Here is a 20133-nt window from a genome sequence, read left to right as displayed (position 1 = left end):
AATACTTGGTTTGATTCAAATGCAAACCCAGTGATATATTCAGTATTTAAAGGACCCAATTCATCACTTTAGGGCTGAAACAACATCCTGATGGAGTGTTTAAAGATCTGGCATAGCTTGTCATCTTCTCCCCCCGCCCCCTAACTCTTCTCCCAATCCTTATTTTCTTTAGCACGTGGAGAAAGAAATCGATGATATTCAATATTCAGCATACTTAGAAACCACATCCAAATGTTAAATCTGAATGCAAAGAAATACCTTCAGGGTAAAATGCAACCAAAATAACAGATTAGGAACTCACTTGATGCTGTTCCCTAAACTGAAACATTTAGTCCTATTCTAACTTTTGAGTGTGATATACTTTCTCATCAACAAAGTATCTGACACAGAGTTGAAAATATTTATCATGAAAAATTTCTCCATAATACAAGTTTATATTCAACAGTCACCTGATACCATTACCAAAGAACAAGCATTCTGAGTTAGGATTTCCTAATTTAACATAAATTAAGAAACCAACTGGAAGTCCAACTTAACCTATGACTCTAGGTGTTACTGACCTGGAGACAGATAACTGCGAAAGTCCACAATGTTACTACATTGGATACTAGAAGGAAATGATTCCAAACATGATAAAATGTTAATCATCATCTAAAAAAAACCGTTCACATGTATTATGTCTGTATATTCCTAGGATCTGAGGAAACATAAAGCAGATAGAAGGCAGGAAAGGAGGCAGGGAAGGCCCAAGCCAAGCAGCCTGTTTTCATAGTGTACCTGGGGCTGCTCTGGACCTCGGACCAAGCAAGAACACTCTTTTCTTTAGCTTCCTTCCAAACATGCAGACCGACCTCTACTACTACAACCTGGGTCTTCAGTCATTCAATAGTACTGTTCAGGGGCTGGCGCTGTGGCGCAGTGGGTTAATGCCCTGGCCTGAAGTGCCGGCATCCCATACGGGCACCAGTTCGAGACCCGGCTGCTCCACTTTCCATCCAGCTCTCTGCTATGGCCCGGGAAAGCAGCAGAAGGTGGCCCAAGTCCTTGGGCCCCTGCACCCAAGTGGGAGACTGGGAGGAAGCTCCTGGCTCCTAGCTTCGGATCAGCATAGCTCCGGCTGTTGCGGCCATCTGGGAAGTGAACCATCAGATGGAAGACTTCTCTCTCTCTCTGCCTCTCCTCTCTCTGTGTAACTCTTTCAAATAAATAAATCTTAAAAAAAAAAAAAAAAAAAAAAAAAAAAAAAAAAAAAGTACCGTTCATATTATCCCTAACAGTCTAACTTCAAAACAAAGCAGATTTATATCCAGATTTTGTCATACTTCAAAAACACTGGCAAAACAACATGAATAACAATAAAACAGTAACACTGACAATCATGTTTTGCATTAGTACAACACCCCAAATAAGACAACATAAAGAACAAACCCTGAGCTATCTGTCCTTCCTGCTCAAGGACACCTGTGTTGACAGGAACAGCAACCAGAGCACTCCACTGACTGCAGGGCACCTGCCCCCTTACCGAGCTGGTTCTTCATCCCCATGAGCACGGAGTTCATGTGGGCTTTGGACGCGTAGAGCTTGCTCACGGCCTTCCTTGAGCGGATCATCTCCTTGGCCAGAACCACACACACATCCTTCTGGCCCTTCTTAGCGGCATCCTTCACAGATCGTTTCACCTTTTCTTCTTCCCTTTGTATGTCTAAAGTTAGATCAGAACACCAGAAACCAAGGATCAATCAGACTGGAACTCAAATCTGTTCTTACTGCAATCTAAATGTGTGCATTAAATAGGAAAACATGGAGGATACAAATGAAACAAAAATTATAAAAACAGAGGTATAAATAAGTAAAATACAAATAACTACTGTGGGCCAGAGCCGCGGCTCACTAGGCTAATCCTCCGCCTGTGGTGCCGGCACACCAGGTTCTAGTCCCGGTCGGGGCGCCGGATTCTGTCCTGGTTGCCCCTCTTCCAGGCCAGCTCTCTGCTGTGGCCAGGGAGTGCAGTGGAGGATGGCTCAAATCCTTGAGCCCTGCACTCGCATGGGAGACCAGGAGAAACACCTGGCTCCTGGCTTCGGATCAGCGCAGTGCGCTGGCCGCAGTGGCCATTGGAGGGTGAACCAACGGTAAAGGAAGACCTTTCTCTCTGTCTCTCTCTCTCTCTCTCACTGTCCACTCTGCCTGTAGAAAGACAGAAAGACAGAAAGAAAGACAGACAGACAGACAGAAAGACAGAAAACTACTGTGGTGTTATTTCCAGAAATACCATTAAAGTAGTTAAAGAATAAAAAGAAAAGGATAGTCCCCTACATTTGAAGCACTTCAAAACACCTTTAGAGATCACATTCTAACATCTGATTGCACTAGTCTAAGTGCTTAAAAGTGACTGTAGTGCATTTCTGAGTTTGCTCTAATATGTAATATCCTCACAGTTATGGGAGTTCAATCACTGTGCAGTCATTAATAATTTCTAAAGACCTGCAACTTAAGGAACACCTGAACTTAGAAAGTATCAAATCAGCATCAACTAGAAGTGAGATACTTACATGATTCATGATCAGTAGGGGTTTTCCCCCCAACTTTTAAAACTGTGGCAAAGGACATTAAAATTTACCATCATAGGTGTGCAATTCAGCAGTATGAAGCACATTCATATTGTATAACCACCACCACCATGCATCTTCAGATCTTTTCACATCTTAAAACTGAAATGCTATACTCATTAAATAATAACTCCCTATTCCCTGGCAACCACCACTCTTTCTTCTCCCTTCACGAATCTGACTACTACAAATACTTCGTAAATGCAATCATACAGTATGTGTCTTTTTCTGACTGGCTTATTTCACTTAGCATAATGTCCTGGTCAGAGTATTTTACAGGGATTTCACTGAATCTGTAAAACACTTTCAGCAGTACAGATGTTGATTCTTCCAATCTGTGAATACAGAATATTTTCCATTTCTTTGCATCTTCTTCAATTTCTTTCAGTAGTGTTTATTTAAAAAAAAAAAAAAAAAGATTTATTCTAGGGACCAGCACTGTGGAGCAGCGGGTAAAGCCATCACCTGCAGTGCTGGCATCTCGTATGGGCACTGATTCAAGTCCTGGCTGCTCTACTTCCTATCTAGCTCCCTGCTGATGACCTGGTTTGAAAGTAACGGAGGATGGCCCAAGTCCTAGGGCACCTACACCCATGTAAGAGATCTGGAAGAAGCTCCTGGCTTCAGACTGGCCCAGCTCCAGCTGTTGTAGCCATCTGGGGAGTCAAACAGTGGATGAAAGACTTCTCTCTCTGTCTCTGCCTCTCTGCCTTTCAAATAAATAAATAAATAAATCTTTATTCTATTATTTATCTGAAGGGCAGAGTTAGAGACTGAGAGCAAGAAAGATCCTCTATCCGCTGGTTCAGCCCCCAAATGGCTGCAACAGTCAGAGCTGGGTCAATCCAAAGCCAGGAGCTTACTCCAGGTCTCTCACATGGGTATAGGGGCCCAAGATCTTGGCCCATCCTCCACTGCTTTCCCAAGCCATCAGTAGGGAGCTGGATCGGAAGTGGAGTAGCTAGGACTCAAATCCGTGCCATATGGGATGCTGGCACTGAAGGCGGCAGCTTTACTGGCCATGCCACAGCACCGGCCCCCATTAGTATATTTTAATTTCATTGTAGAGATTTTTAACCTCTTTGGTTAAATTCATTCCTAGATATTCTATTTTTTGGTAGCTATTAGAAATGAGTATTTTTTAAACTTATTTGACAGGTAGAATTAGTGAGAGAGACAGACAGAGAGAAAGGTCTTCCTTCCGTTGGTTCACTCCCCAACGGCCGGCGTGCTGCACTGATCCAAAGCTAGGAGCCAGGTGCCTCCTCCTGGTCTCCCATGCAGATGCATGACTTTGCATTCTGCAGCTCTGCTCAATTTATTATTACAATTTTTGACAGTCTTTGGGGTTTTCTACATGTAAAGTTCACCTGTGAACAGTGACATTCCAACTGACAATTTGATGTCTTCCTTTCCAATCTGGATGCCCTTTCGCTCTCTTACTTAATTGTTGTGGCTAGGATTTCCAGTACTAAGCCAAATAAAAGTGGTGAAAGTGGGCATCCTTATCTTGTTCCAGATCTTAGAGAAAGCCTTCAGCTTTCCCCCCATTCAATGGTTAGCTGTCGGCTTGTTATATAAGGCCTTCATTATGCTGAAGTATGTTCCTTCTTTAGCTAATTAATTTAGAGTTTTTACACTGAAGGGATGCTGAATTTTATTAAATGCCTTTTTTGGCATCCATTGGAGTGATCACGTGATTTTTGCCCTTCATTTGGTTGATATGATGTATCATATACTGATTTGCATATGCTGAACCATCCTTGCATCCCTGGGATGAATCCCACTTGACCATGGTGAATCATCTTTCTAATGTGCTGTTGGATTTGACTTGCTAGCATTTTATTGAGGATTTTTACATCTATGTTCAATGACATTATTCCGAAGCTTTTTTATTGTGCACTCATCTGGTTTTGGTATCATGGTAATGTTGGCCTAAGAGAATGAATTTGGAAGAATTCGATCATCTTCTCTTTTTTGAAATAAGGATTAGCATTAATTCTTTAGAAGTTTGGGACACCAGCGCCGTGGTGCAGGTTAATCCTCCACCTGCGGCACCGGCATCCCATATGGGCACCAGTTCTAGTCCCGGCTGCTCCTCTTTCAATCCAGCACTATACTATGGCCTGGGAAAGCAGCAGAAGATGGCCCAAGTACTTGGGCCCCTGTACCCATGTGGAAGACCAGGAAGAAGCACCTGGCTCCTGGCTTCTGATCAGCGCAGCTCAGGCCGCTGCAGCCACTTGGGGAGTGAACCAATGGAAGGAAGACCTTTCTCTGTCACTCCCTCTCACTGTTTGTAATTCTACATTTCAAATAAATTTTTTTAAAAAAAGAAGTTTGGTAGAGGAGCCAGTGTTGGAATACAGCAGGTTAAGCTACCACTTGCAATGCCAGCATCCCATATGGGCACCAGATCGAGTCCCAGCTGTTCCACTTCTGATCTAGCTCTCCAATAATGTGACTCGGAATGCAGAAAATGTCCCAACTGCTTGGGCCCCTGCCACCCGTGTAGGAGACCCAGATGGAGTTACAGGTTTCTGGCCTCAGCCTGGCCCAGTTCTGGCCCTTGCACTATTTGGGGAGTAAACCAGTAAATGAAGTGCCCCCCCCCACAACTTCTATCTCTCCCCCCTTCCTTCTAACCTCAATCTTTTTTAAAAATTAAAAAAATAAAAGTTGGGTAGAATTCATCAGTAATGTCATCTGATCTTGGGCTTTTCTTTAATGAGAGATTTTTTGATTACTGATTCAGTCTTGCTTCTCATTATTAGTCTGCTTAGGTATTCTATTTCCTCATGATTTAATGTTGGTATGTGTCCAAGAATTTGTCCACTTCTTCTAGGTTACATAATTTGTTGCCATATAGTAGTTCATGGTAATCTCTAACAATCCTTCGTACTTCTGTGGTTTCAGTCATAATGTCTCCATTTTCATATCTGATTCTATGTATTTGAAATTTAATTTTTATTAGTCTAGAGAAGATTTGATCAATTTTGCTTATTTTTTTCAAAGAACAGCTCTTCGTATTGTGGATTTTTTTGGATTTTTTATTTTTATTTTTTTTGATACACAGAGTGGACAGTGAGAAACACCCAATGGCCACTGCGGCCGGCACACCGCGCTGATCCGAAGCCAGGAGCCAGGTGCTTCTCCTGGTCTCTCATGTGGGTGCAGGGCCCAAGCACTTGGGCCATCCTCCACTGCACTCCCTGGCCACAGCAGAGAGCTGGCCTGGAAGAGGGGCAACCGGGACAGAATCCGGCACCCCGACCAGGACTAGAACCTGGTGTGCCGGCGCCGCAGGCAGAGGATTAGCCTAGTGAGCCACGGTGCCGGCTGTATTTTTTTTTACTTTGTCATTTATTGTGCTCTTTTTATTATTTCTTTTTTTTTTTTAAAGATTTATTTGTTTGTTTGTTTGAAAGGCAGAGTTACAGAGGCAGAGGCAGAGGGAGAAAGACAGAGAGGTCTTCCATCCACCCGTTTACTCCTCAAATGGCTGCAACGGCCGGAGCTGAGCCAATCTGAAGCCAGGAGCCTGGAGCTTCTTCCGGGTCTCCCACGTGGGTGCAGGGGCCCAAGGACTTGGGCCATCTTCCACTGCTTTCCCAGGCCGTAGCAGATCAGAAGTGGAGCAGCTGGAACTCGAACCAGCATCCATATGGGATGATGGCACCCCAGGCAGTGGCTTTACCCGCTATGCCACAGCACTGGCCCCTATTCTTTCTTTCTTTATATCAATTTTAGACTCTATTTGTTCTTTTTGTAGTTCCCTGAAGTACAGAGATAATCTGCTTATTCGAGATATTTCTGCTTTTCTGTTGCAAGCACTAATTGCTATAAACTTTCCTTAGTATTGCTTTTGCTGTTTTAGTAGGTTTTAGTACACTGTTTCCATTTTCATTGTTCCAAGAAATTTTTAATTTCCACTTGATTTCTTCCTTGGTCCACTGGCTGTTCAGGATTGTTTAATTCCCATGTATTTCTGTAGTTTCCAAAGCTTTTCTCATTGATTTCTAGTTTTATTGCATTGTGTTCACAAAAAACTGGTATGACTTCTATTGTTTTAAATTTTTGAGACTTATTTTGTGATCTATCCTGGAGACTGTTCCATGTGCTGCTGAGAAGAACATATATCCTGCAGCTCCTGGATGAAAGTTCTGTAGTTGTCTGTTGAGTACAACTGCTCTAGGATGCAGTTTAACTCTGTTTTATCTTTGTTTTTGTCTAGAAGATATATCCATTCCTGAAAGTGAGACACTAAAAGTCCTTTACTATTATTGTTTTGGATTCTGCTTTTCCTTTTAGGTCTACTAATATCTGCTTTATATATATGGGTGCTCCAATATTGGGTGCACACATATTTATAAGTGTTTTCTCTTACTAGACTGAACCCTTTATCATTAGATAACAACCTTCCTGGTCTCTTTTTACTGCTTTTAATTTACAATCTCTCTTACTTGATAGAAGTACAGCTATGGTTACGTGGAATATCTTGTTCTACCTTTCCATTTGTAGTCTAGGTGTGCCCTTGGAAGTGAAGTGAGTTTGCTGTATGCAGCATATCATTGGGTCCTGTTTATTAACCATTTGGTCACTCTTAATTGAAAAATTCAGTCCATTGATGTTTAAGGTAATTATTGATAGGTAAGCTCCTACTGTTGGCATTTTGATACTTGTTTTCCAGTTTTAAGGTAGTTCTTTCCTTTCTCTTTCCCTCTCTTACAGTCTCCATTTGTGGTTAAGTGATTTTCTTTAGTGGTGTACTTTGATTCCTTCTTATTTTTTGTTAAGTCTGTTACAGGTTTTTCACTTGTGGTTGCCATGAAGCTCATATAAAATTTCTCTTGGATTTAACAAGCTATCTTGTTAACCATAACAACCTAACATTGATTATAAAGATAGGGAAAAAGACAAAAACCAAAGAAATCCTAATAAAGCACCCACAATTGTGCACCACTCCTTCCAGATTTTTAATTTCTGATGTTACATTTGACCTCTTCCTATAATTGTTTGTTAACATTTTAATGTAGTAACTATGATTATTTTTTATTCTTCACAGTAAAATAAATGGTTTACTCACCACATTTACAATAGTAGAGCATTCATGCTAGATATTCTTAGCAGTGAGTTTTCTACCTTCTATTTTCTTCTTACCTGTTAGCATCTCTTTCAGTTTAAAGAACTGCCTTTAGTGTTTCTTTTAAGACAAATTTCGTGGTGATAAATTCTCTGAGCTTTTGTCTGTCTGGAAATGTCTTATCTTTTCATCATATCTGAAAGCTGGCTTTGCTGGGTACAGCATTCTGGGCTGGCAAATTTTTTTCCTTTAGCACTGCTAAGTCTCAGCCTCACTCCCTCCTGGAGTGTAAGGTTTCTGATGAGAAGTCTGCAGTCAGCAAACTGGGACCCCTATATGTATTATTTCTTTTATCTTGCAGCTCTGAGAAACAACACTCTTTCACCTTGGAGAACTTGATTTTAATGTGTCTTGGGATACACTCGGTTGGGTTGAATCTAATAATCTTTGACCATCTTGTACCTGACAGTCACATCTTTCTCTAGGTTTGGGAGGTTCCATGTCATCATCTCTTTGAATATACTTTTCTACTCCTTTGGTATTCTCAAGTCCCTCTTGAATCCCAGTAACTAACAATTGCTCTTTTCATGCTATCTCATTTAAGTTTTCCTCATTTCTCGATTCTTCTCCTCCAACTGTGCTTTTTCAAACAGCCTGCCTTCCAGTATACTGATTTTTTGGTTGATCTGCTATTGCTGCCTTCTATCACATTTCTAATTTCATTTAGCATACTTTTCAATTTAAGGATTTCTGCTTTATTTGGCTTAATTACTTCCATCTCTCTATGGAATGTGTTAGAATACTGTGTTTTCTTGAATTTCATTGTTCTTCCTTAAAATTGCTATTTGAAATCTTCACCTGAGCATCTGGAATTTCAGTACCTAGATAGCTGGCTTCTGGAACCTTATTTTGCTCTTTAGGCGAGGTCATGGTTCCTTGGAAGTTCTCGATGCTTGCTGACATTCAATGTCATCTGGCTTCCACAGCTTTGTGAAGGCTACTTGGTGTATATAGCTGTTCAAATTGGCATCTCTTTAGGGAGGTGGTCATCGAAGCATCTTATTATTTAACCATCATCTCGGTTCTACCTCATCCGCCCACTTTTAAACTGAGTTTTGTGGTTGTTTTTAGGAGTTGCTATATACTTCATTTTATTTTTTGACAGGCAGAGTGGACAGGGAGAGAGAGAAACAGAGAGAAAGGTCTTCCTTTGCCGTTGGTTCACCCTCCAATTGCTGCTGTGGCTGGGACGCTGCGGCCGACGCACCACGCTGATCCGGAGGCAGGAGCCAGGTGCTTCTCCTGGTCTCCCATGGGGTGCAGGGCCCAAGCACTTGGGCCATCCTCCACTGCACTCCCTGGCCACAGCAGAGAGCTGGCCTGGAAGAGGGGCAACCGGGACAGAATCCGGCACCCCGACTGGGACTAGAACCCGGTGTGCCGGCACCGCAAGGCGGAGGATTAGCCTAGTGAGCCGCGGCACTGGCCACTATATACTTCAGATATTAATCCCTGATCAGATATGATTTGCAAGTATTCTCTATGGGATGCCAAAAGGTGGACAATGTCCTTTATTTTTTAAGATTTATTTATCTGAAAGGCAGAGTTACCAGGGACAGAGATAGAGATCTTCCATCTGCTGGTTCACTTCCCAAACGGCTACAACAGCCTGGGCTGGGCGCGTCTGAAGTCAGGAGCTTCCTCTGGGTCTCCCACGTACTTGAGGCAAGGGCACAAGCACTTGGGCCACCTTCTGCTGCCTTCCCAGGCATATTAGCAGAGAGTTGGATCCGATGTGGAGCAGCTGGGACTTGAACTGGCACCCAAATGGGATGCCAGCACTGCAGGTGATGCTGTACCTGCTCTGCCACAACACTGGGCCCCCAATGTCTTTTTTTTACCTATGTCTTCAACGGTTTTAGCTCTTATGTTCAGGTTTTTGATTCATTTAGGCTAAATGTCTCTTACTGCGTGATCCACTTAATACGCTGATGGATTTGGTCGGCTAGTGTTTTATCAAGAACTTCTGCACTGATGTTCATAAGGAATGTTAGTCTGCAGTTTCTTTTTACTTTTTACATTTAGTCCATCTTTATTGCTTCACTAACAGGAAATACACCTTGTGTTCCGACTGTGAGACCCACAAACTCAGCACATGGTGCAGAGTTCAGTCTTCAGGATGGCCCAGATGTGCATCCTAGAAGTCAAGGGAAGACACTGCTCTGGCCATTTCCAAAAATGAAAAGAATAAACAGAATCCACTAACATCTTTAAAATCATTCCACAATTTTACCATAAATATGGTATTTTAGAATAAATACTACTTTCAAGACTATGTTAATTTGCTTTAAAATAATAAACAAAAAAAAAAATGGAACCAGGAACCATTTGGAAGTAGAGACAAGGCTGGCACTGTGGTGCAGCAGGTTAAAGACCCAACCTGCAGTGCCAGGATTGCATACAGGTGCCAGTTTGAGTCCCAGCTGCTCTACTTCTGATCCAACTCCCTGCTAATGTGCCTGGGAAAGCAGCAGAGGATGGCCCAAGTCCCTGGGCCCCTGCACCCACATGGGAGACCCAGAAGAAGCTCCTGGCTCCTGACTTCAGATCAGCTCAGGTCCCGCCATTGCAGTCATTTGGGGAACGAACCAGCAGATGGAAGGTCGGTTGGTCTCTCTCTCTCTCTACCTCTAACTTTTTCAAATAAGTAAAATAAATCTTAAAAAAAAAAAAAAAAAAAAAAAAAAAAAAAAAAAAAAGTAGGGGCAAATAGCAAAGATACCTAACACACCACGCTAAGCGGCATTCTCCCAAGACCTAACAGAAGGTCACAGGGAGTATCACTTTTCTCTCCAGCCTACCCAGTGAGCTTGAGTTTGAGGTTGGTAACTTGCACCAGTTCTGTAAACTGAGCTGCCCGTCTCCTCAGAATGGAAGACAGTTTTCAGATGCCAAACGTCGAAAAGAAAGATCATGACTGTATTTTTGTACTCTTTGTGTGAGGACAAAACTGTCCCCTATTTGCCATGAGTAATGTCAAAGCAATTCTTGGGCACTCCAGCCCAGTGTCTGTCACGGATCTTAAACCGTCACTTTTTCTGGGACAGGCTTTTTCCCTCTCTGAATGGGAGCTACTTTCTTTGGTCCAGATTCCTACATGGAAGAAATACTGTTGCTTCAGACACTAATTTTCTTCTCATCCACTAAATCCACTGGGACGCTACTCCACACTTTCTGAAATTCCTCATTGACAAAAACTGACAGCTCTTGTCATGGAAAACAAGTATTTTACACTTACCAGGACAATTTACAAAAAGAACCTGGTCGGGCCAGGTGCTGTGGGCTAATGCCCTGGCATGAGGCACCAGCATCCCATATGGGCACCGGGTTCAAGACTCGGCTGCTCCACTTCCAATCCAGCTTTCTGCTGTGGCCTGGGAAAGCAGTAGAAGATGGCCCGGGTCGTTGGGCCCCTGCACCCACATGGGAGACCAGGAAGAGGCACCTGGCTCCTGGCTCCAGATCGGCACAGTTCCGGCTGTTGCGGCCAATTGGGGAGTGAACCAACAAATGGAGGCCCTCTCTCTCTCTGCCTCTCCTCTCTCTGTGTAACTCTTTCAAATAAATAAATAAATAAATCTTTAATAATAAAAAAAGGTACCTGGTCCCCTAAAGCCCTGATGGCTTTCTGAGAATTGGACAGCCCTTCTATGTCTTCCCCCAAAGAATTTCTCCTAATCCTCCCTGGTCACCTGATCTATGAGCCTCAGGAAAGCCCTCTTATCTTTCAAGCTGTACCTGGGCCTGAAGGCGTATTTCCCATCTATTACTTCACTTTTGGGATTGCTAATGCCTCCGTTTCTGCCTGAGTCCAGTATCTAAAGGCTGGGTCTCATCCCAGTCAAGGGACGTGCATCTCCTCCCTGATGACCTGTCTTTATGTAATTCACCCTCCTAGCAAGAACACCAAACTTACAACCCATAGCTTCTAAACAGATTCCAAGTTACAGCATCCATTGTATGATCAGAATTTTATTTACAGCCTGATGAGCCACCACGTTCTATCCTTGCTTTCTTCGTCTTTAATGATGATGATGATGATGATGATGATGCAGAAGATACTGAATGCTTTCCTACTACACAAGTGGAAACAGCTCATATTTTGAACAGCTCCCATTGTCTCAACAGGCTTGGATCCAAAGTGCGAGGAGAAGGGCAGCCCATGCCACCAACAGGTGCCTCCAACTTGGCTGGCTGCCCAGACCAGCGTGGCCCCCGGGGCAATCAGCACTGGATATGTGTGCAGGCTGGCAGGGGAGCTCACAATGCACACAACTTATCCACAGACACATTCGATTTTAACATAGGCAGAAGACATGAACCAAAAGATAGTTCTCCAACAGAAATGGATGGCCAGCAAGCACATTAAAAAAAATCCAACCACATTAATCATTGAGGAAATGTAATTCAAAACCACAATGAAATACCATTTCATACCCAGCATATTGGCTATGAAAATACTTCAAAAAGTTCATGAAAAATGGACTTAAAACAAAGGTTTATGTTGGTGTAAAAAAGTTTGAAATTCACGCATGGTTTTTTTCATGATACATATTTTCCACAAACTTTCTTTTTTCTTTTTTCTTTTTTTTTTTTTTTTTTGACAGGCAGAGTGGACAGGGAGAGAGAGAGACAGAGAGAAAGGTCTTCCTTTGCCGTTGGTTCACCCTCCAATGGCCGCCGCGGCCAGCGCGCTGCGGCCAGTGCACTGCGCTGATCCGATGGCAGGAGCCAGGTGCTTCTCCTGGTCTCCCATGGGGTGCAGGGCCCAAGCACCTGGGCCATCCTCCACTGCCTTCCCGGGCCACAGCAGAGAGCTGGCCTGGAAGAGGGGCAACCGGGACAGAATCCGGTGCTCCGACTGGGACTAGAACCCAGTGTGCCGGCGCCGCAGGCGGAGGATTAGCCTAGTGAGCCGCGGCGCCGGCCCACAAACTTTCTGAAAATCCCTCATATAATCAGGAAATTGGAAAATTCTTCTCTAAATATGAAAGTGTTAAAATCTGAAGTTTTAGGCCGGCACTGTGGCTCAATAGGCTAATCTTCCGCCTGTGGCGCCAGCACACCAGGTTCTAGTCCTGGTTGGGGTGCCGGATTCTGTCCCGGTTGCTCCTCTTCCAGTCTACTCTCTGCTGTGGCCCGGGAAGGCAGTGGACAATGGCCCAGGTCCTTGGGCCCTGCACCCACATAGGAGACCAGGAGAAGCACCTGGCTCCTGGCTTCGGATCGGTGCAGCGTGCTGGCCGTAGCAGCCACTGGGGGGGTGAACCAAAGGAAAAGGAAGACCTTTCTCTCTCTCTCTCTCTCTCTCTCTCTCTCACTGTCCACTCTGCCTGTCAAAAAAATAAATAAAGTTAAAAAAAAAATCTTAAATTTTAAACGTTACCATCTCCTTGCAAATCACTTCAATTTCAAGTGATACTGAAAAAAAATCAATTTTATTTAGAAATATATTTTCCTTGACTTACAATCATATTAAGATAAACAAATAAGGTAGCTATAAAGGAAACTCATTCCTTCATACTTGTTATTTGTGTTCCATAAGACATTTCTGTTAAGTAGTGAGAGGTTTCTTTTGTTCTTCAAAATACAAAGTTCATTTTCTCTTTTTTATACTGATTACAGAATTATAAAGCAATTAGGTTATAAATAACTAGTATGGGAATAAATATTTATAATATGTATTATAATACATAGATGCAATTTACTTTATGAACTAAAAGCAAAATATACCAACAGCATGTAGAATCAAAGACATAAAATGATAGTTTACCTCTTATTTGCCTATCAACAACTCTCATTTCTTTTCTGATCTTCAATGACCATTCATTGACCTGGGAAAAAAATTTTTAATGAATTATAACATAGCACTCCTGATTCAACCAACTTTAAAGAATTTTCTATTAATTCTACATTTATTCCAGACACAAAATTATAAAGTCATATTCAAAGAAAACTTAAGAGCCAAATTCTTTTTCAAAAAATCTTTTTAGGATGTATTTATTTATATATTTGAAAGAGAGAGACAGAGACAGAGAGGGAGAGCGAGATCTTCCATCTGCTGGTTCACTCCCTAAATGGCTGCAGTGGCCAGGGCTGGGTCAGGCTGAAGCCAGGAGCTTCATCTGGGTCTCCTACGTGGGTATATGGGCCCAGGGGCTCGGACCATCTTTTGCCGCTTTCCCAGGTACACTGGCAGGGAGGTGAATTGGAGGTGGGGCAGATGAGACTTGAACTGGTACCCACGTGGGGTGCTGGCATTGCAGGCAGCAGGCTAGCCCACTGTACCACAATGCCAGCCCCTGCTTTGTTCATTTCTACATCTCTAATGCCTAGACTAGTGCTCATTCCACAGTAACTTGAGTGTATAAGTAGTGAATGCATGTATGAATAAGACCTTCCAGGAGGAAGTTAGATATTCTATAGGATGAGATGGCCTATTAGGATTATGAATTTGAGGCAGCATTTGGAGGTTCTAAAATTTAACAGAGAAAAGCTACTATCTTATAGTATATTTTACTATTTATTGATTATTGAATGATAATATAGTTAAAGATGTCAGCTATATAATATGCTCATATCCATGCATATTTTTGTCGTGGATGAATAGAAGTATACCCAACTGATGCTAAACTATTCTGAGAAAGTAATTTTGTGCATGTTTTAAATAAATTTCAGTGTATTTTAAAAATCTTTTTATTGGTAGTACACAGAAGTTCAAGCTATTTAAAGATTTTAGCTAACAGCATGCAGTAAGAAGCACTTATGTAAGACTTCAGAGGGAGTACGTACCCTGCAGAGAGCCAAAGATTTTTCAAGAGGTGCACGGGCCCAGATAGTTTTAAAGAATCAGAAGACTTGCCGGCGCCGCGGCTCACTAGGCTAATCCTCCGCCTTGCGGTGCCGGCACACCGGGTTCTAGTTCCGGTCGAGGCGCCGGATTCTGTCCCGGTTGCCCCTCTTCCAGGCCAGCTCTCTGCTGTGGCCCGGGAGTGCAGTGGAGGATGGCCCAGGTGCTTGGGCCCTGCACCCCATGGGAGACCAGGAGAAGTACCTGGCTCCTGGCTCCTGCCATCGGATCAGTGTGCGCCGGCCGCAGCGCGCCCGCCGCGGCGGCATTGGAGGGTGAACCAACGGCAAAGGAAGACCTTTCTCTCTCTCTCTCTCACTGTCCACTCTGTCAAAAAATTAAAAATTAAAAAAAAAAGATTCAGAAGACTTTCATCTTTTACACATAATTATTCAAAAACTACTCTGGTCCAGGTCACGAGAATCCATCGTTTCTTTCTCCTAACAACAATCCTCTTCCATTTTACAAAAGATACTCCCCTATGTCATATCCCTTTTTATGCTGGTGTATTTCCCCAACAGGTAAAAACTTCTGAAGTACTAAATATAGAGACAACTGACAACACTGGTGTAGAAGCTGAGAGTGGAGTAAATAACTAAATGATTACCACGTTCTTATAAGCGAACTGTTCTCCAATTTTTCACTTTTCAGAAAAAAAATCAAAGGAAAATCTGGGTTATCAGCAAATAATAAAGGTAAGTTTTGCATGAAATCACCACATGCTCTTTGGCAGATGACTCAGAAGTTCAAAGAACTGAGTGGCACTGCATAAAAAAACTCCTTCTGTTGCCATCTACTTATATATTTCTCTGCACTTGACTCTAATAAAACATAAAATTGAAAAACATGTAGCATTAATCCATGAGTACATGAACTAAATGACAGAGAAGATCCACATCATTAGAAGACATTTTTAATCAATTTCACTTTTGGTATTTAACAATTATGTAAGAAACAATAACTGTAATAACTCCACTCAGAAGAAATATATAAGCACATAAAACTGTAGTCATACAATGTTTAAAATTTTTCATGTTAAATTTATGTACTTTTTGTTTGTTTGGTTTTGGACAGGCAGAGTGGATAGTGAGAGAGAGAGAGACAGAGAGAAAGGTCTTCCTTTTGCCGTTGGTTCACCCTCCAATGGCCGCCACGGCTGGCGCGCTGCAGCCGGCACACCGCGTTGATCCGATGGCAGGAGCCAGGTGCTTCTCCTGGTCTCCCATGGGGTGCAGGGCCCAAGCACTTGGGCCATCCTCCACTGCCTTCCCGGTCCACAGCAGAGAGCTGGCCTGGAAGAGGGGCAACCGGCAAAGAATCCGGCGCCCCGACAGGGACTAGTATTTACATTTTTAATATGTGAAATTTCATATATTAAACGCATATAACACAATTAAACATTTTAAAGTGTACAATTCAGGAATGTACATTTAGTCTAGCAATTAAGACACTCACATCCCACAAGAGAGTGCCTGGGTTCAACTCCCAACTCTAGCTCCTGACTCCAGGCTCCCACCAAGGTAGGCCCCGGGAAGCAGCAGTAATAGCTCAAGTAATTGGGTTCTTGCCATCCACAAAAGAGACCCGAATTGTGTTCCCAGAGTCTGGCTCCAGCCCCTCCCTAGCCAGCTGTTGTGGGCATTTGGGGGAGCAAACCAGCAGATGGGAACTCTCTCTCAGCCTCTCAAGAAAAAAAAAAGTGCATAATTCAGTGGCATTCAGTGCATTTACACTGTTGTGTAATCAAGAACTCTCTCTAGGCTCAAACCTTTTTAAGACCTATTTATTTGAAAGGCAGTTACAGAGAGAGGGAGACAGTATGACCTTTTCTTTCTGGCTTCTTTCATTTCACATATTTTCAAGGCTCATCTATGTTGCAGATACATCAGTACCTCATTCCTTTTGTATGACTGAGTTATTACCCCATTATATGTATATGCCACAGATAGCTGACCCATTCATCTGTTGATAGTTTGGCTATTGTGACCAGTACCAAGAACATTCAGGTCTGAGTACCTGTTTTCAATTCTTCTGAGGATATATTAAGTATAACTGTTGAGTCATATGGTTAATTGTATGTCTAATTGTTTGAGGATCTGACAAACTTTTTCAGTGACTTCACCATTTTACATTTCCACAGCAAAATACAAAACTTTGTTTCTCCACATTTCACTAATACTCATTCTCCAATTTCCTGGTTATATGAAGGGTCTTAAAGTTCCTGGAAAATGTGTCATGAAAAACCATGCATGGATTTCTGAAGCTTTTTACATCAATAGAAACCTAGGCTTTAAATTCCACTTTCTGAAGTACTCTCATAGCCAATCTTCCGTTGGAGAAATGTCTTTTCATTCATGTCTTCTGCCATTTTAAAATTGGGTGTGTCCAGCAGACTCATAAAATAACAAATGCCCTCAACAGCACCCTGGCCTCAGAATCAGCCCTTAAGGCATGTCAGATCTGGCTAAAAAGGCCATGAGAGCATTTCAGGCATGGAAAGCCAAGACACTGTGGCAAAAAAATGACCTAAAGCAAAGATCTCTGTGAATGAGATCCCAGTGGAAAGAAGGGACCATCAAAGAAGAAGATACCTTTCTCAGAAGAGAGGAGAGGACTGCCATTTTTATTATGGCCTTGTCTAAATAATGTTGGAGTTTGTGGACTCAAGAGGCTTCCATAGCCTTGACAACTCATGACAAGAGCCTCGGGTGATCACTGACATCATAAATAAGAGTGTCAATTGTTAAATCAACAGGAGTCACTGTGCACTTGTTCCCCATGAAGGACCTCTGTCCTTAATGTGCTGTACTATGAGAATTAACGGTAAAACTAGTCCTCAAACAGTACTTTATACTTTGTGTGTCTGTGTTGGTGCACATTGTTGAAATCTTTACTTAGCATAGAGTTGATCTTCTGTATATAAAGAAAATTTAAAATGAATCTTAATGAAAAATAGGATGGGAGAGGGAATAGGAGGTGGGATGGTTTGGGGATGGGAGGGTGGGTATGGGGGGAAGAACCACTATAATCCAAAAGCTGTACTTTTGAAAGTTACATTTATTAAATAAAAGATTTTTTTGAAAGATTTATTTATTTGAAAGACAGAGTTACAGAGAGAGGTAGAGACAGAGAGAGAGGTCTTCCATCCGCTGGTTCACTCCCCAGATGGCTACAATGGCCGGAGCTGCACTGATCCAAAGCCAGGAGCTTCTTCCATGTCTCCCACATGGGTGCAAGGGCACAGGGACTTGGGCCATCTTCTTTCCCAGGCCATAGCAGAGAGCTGGATCAGAAGAGGAACAGCCAGGACTAGAACCAGCACCCATATGGGATGCCGGTGCTTCAGGCCAGGGCTTTAACCTGATGTGCCACAGTGTCGGATCCAAATAAAAGCTTTCTATAAAAAAAAAAAAAAAAAAATGGGTGGGTCTTTTTGTTGACAAGTTGTATGGGTTGCTTTTAAAAATCTTTTATTTATTTTCTTCTTATTTGAAAGGCAGAAGAGAGAAAGATCTTCCACCTGCTGCTTCACTCCCCAAATGTCCACATCAGCTAAGCCTGGGCCAGGCCAAAGCCAGAAGTCTGAAAAACTCAGTCTGGTCTTCCACATAGGTGACAGGAATCCAAGGCCTTGAGCCATCATCTGTTGCCTCCCAAGATACACATTAGCAGGAAGCCGGATAGGAAGCCAAGAAGCCAGGACTGAAACCAGGCACTCCAACACAGGACACCATGAGTGTCCCAAGTGCATAACTGCTGCACCAGATCTCTCCTACTGCATGAGTTCTTCACAGATTCTGACAGCAGGTCCTCAGCTGGTCATCTCCTCACTTCCTCAATATTGTTCTCTTAAGCACAAAAGCTTTTTTAATGAAGTCCTATTTACCTAAAGAACTTGTTTTCCGAACTTGTACTTAACATCTCAACTTAAATGACTTTGGGGAGACTTCCTCGACTCCTGGGATACAGGAAGCCTCCTACAGTATGAATATTCTGAACCCTAAGTCCCCTCCCCTTTTTAAAGCTTGTCATACTCATACTTCAACTACTGGTGACGGTAAGCTCCAGAAGGTCAAAGAGCCTTTCTTATTCACCAAACCTCGGCATGATGCCTGGCATAAAGCGAATGCTTACTAGGTATCTGCTGGTTAATCGAATGGAACATGAGACGTTAAGCAGGGACGATAAATTTCTGCTGTAAGTTAACAATTATGTAACAAAAATCTCCAGACTCTCTGTTTAAATGTCAAGAAGTTTCATAAAATGTCAAAAAGAAAAATTCCTTTTAAGCTTATAAAAATCAAGAGAGATTTTTGCAGGGGGCGGGGGGAGGGGAGCTGAGCTAAGAGAAATAGGAAGAACCAAGAGAATCCAGTCATGTACCAGATCAGTGCTTCTCAACCTGACCTACCCCAGAAAGTCACTTGGAAAAATTAGAAAACACCAATTTAATTGGGTGGGGGAAGAGCCTAAATGACGGTAGTATTTAAAATTCCTCCTTGGGGCCAGTGCTGTGGCGCAGCAGGTTAAAGCCCTGGCCTGAAGCGCTGGCATCCCAAATGGGCACCAGTTCTAGTCCCGGGTGCTCCTCTTCCGATCCAGCTCTCTGCTGTGGCCTGGGAAAGCAGAAGATGGCCCAAGTCCCTATGCCCCTGCACCGGCATGGGAGACCCGGAAGAAGCTCCTGGCTTCAGATCGGCGCAGCTCCGGCCGTTGCAGCCATCTACCTCTTGCTGTAACTCTTTCAAATAAATAAAAATAAAATTCCTTCAGATGATTCTAATCTAATCTGTTAGGGTTAAGAAATACAGTCCAAGACAAAGAGCGAGAAAACATATAAAGACTCATTACTGCAAAGTCACTCACTACAACTAAAGGAAATTTTAAAACAATGAAAAAAAATCAACATTTCTTTAGTGCCAACAGAATTTTTGTAATAAAAAGTATTAATAATTGATAAGTAAAAGAGAACACAAGGTGTATAAAGAAAAATCAATTAGCAAGTTACACAATATGTTGTGAAAACTGTAAGGAACCTACAGGAAGTTTCACATATCAAGATATACCTTTTATTCAAATTCATTCATACAGAGTCTATTATGCTAGGCAACCGAGGTAAAATCAGTAAGAGGGCATTTTGCATACATAGTGCCAAGATAAATCGTAAGCCAAGCAAAACAAAATGAATTCCTGTGACATCCTTTACTGAAATTAGTTCCAAGTGGGTTGAAAACATAAATACAGGGGCTGGTGCTGTGGCTCACTTGGTTAATCCTCTGCCTGCGACGCCGGCATCCCATATGGGCACTGGGTTCTAGTCCCGGCTGCTCCTCTTCCAGTCCAGCTCTCTGCTGTGACCCGGGAGGGCAATGGAAGATGGCCCAAGTGCTTGGGCCCTGCACCCACACGGGAGACCAGGAGGAAGCACCTGGCTCCTGGCTTTGGATCGGTGCAGTGTGCTGGCCGTAGCAACCATTTGGGGAGTAAACCAACGGAAAGAAGACCTTTCTCTCTGTCTCTCTCTCTCTGTC

At 42.8% G+C, this 20133-nt stretch overlaps 1 protein-coding gene and 1 pseudogene across 5 annotated transcripts in view; both read right to left on the bottom strand.

Annotated features, from left to right (window-relative positions):
- Nucleotides 1-20133, bottom strand: part of CHMP3 (charged multivesicular body protein 3) — a 64908-nt gene that overhangs the window by 38535 nt on the left and 6240 nt on the right. For all 4 annotated transcript variants that reach the window (XM_089326149.1, XM_008254151.5, XM_089326151.1 and 1 more), the window contains exons 2-3: nucleotides 13526-13586; nucleotides 1523-1702 (exon numbers count right to left, since the gene is read on the bottom strand). In XM_089326149.1, coding sequence (XP_089182275.1) covers nucleotides 1523-1702; nucleotides 13526-13586 — 241 coding nt within the window. The remainder of the gene's footprint in view (nucleotides 1-1522; nucleotides 1703-13525; nucleotides 13587-20133) is intronic.
- LOC100357555 (general transcription factor IIE subunit 2-like) lies at nucleotides 10710-12680 on the bottom strand (annotated as a pseudogene). The gene is made up of 2 exons (XR_016229667.1): nucleotides 11354-12680; nucleotides 10710-11012 (listed from the first exon to the last, which is right to left on the bottom strand). The product of XR_016229667.1 is annotated as a general transcription factor IIE subunit 2-like (transcript).

Source organism: Oryctolagus cuniculus, chromosome 2, assembly GCF_051225735.1.
Source record: "Oryctolagus cuniculus isolate XC-2025 breed Fujian yellow rabbit chromosome 2, ASM5122573v1, whole genome shotgun sequence".
NCBI classification, from domain to species: domain Eukaryota; kingdom Metazoa; phylum Chordata; class Mammalia; order Lagomorpha; family Leporidae; genus Oryctolagus; species Oryctolagus cuniculus.
This window is presented reverse-complemented; position numbering and strand designations above follow the sequence as displayed.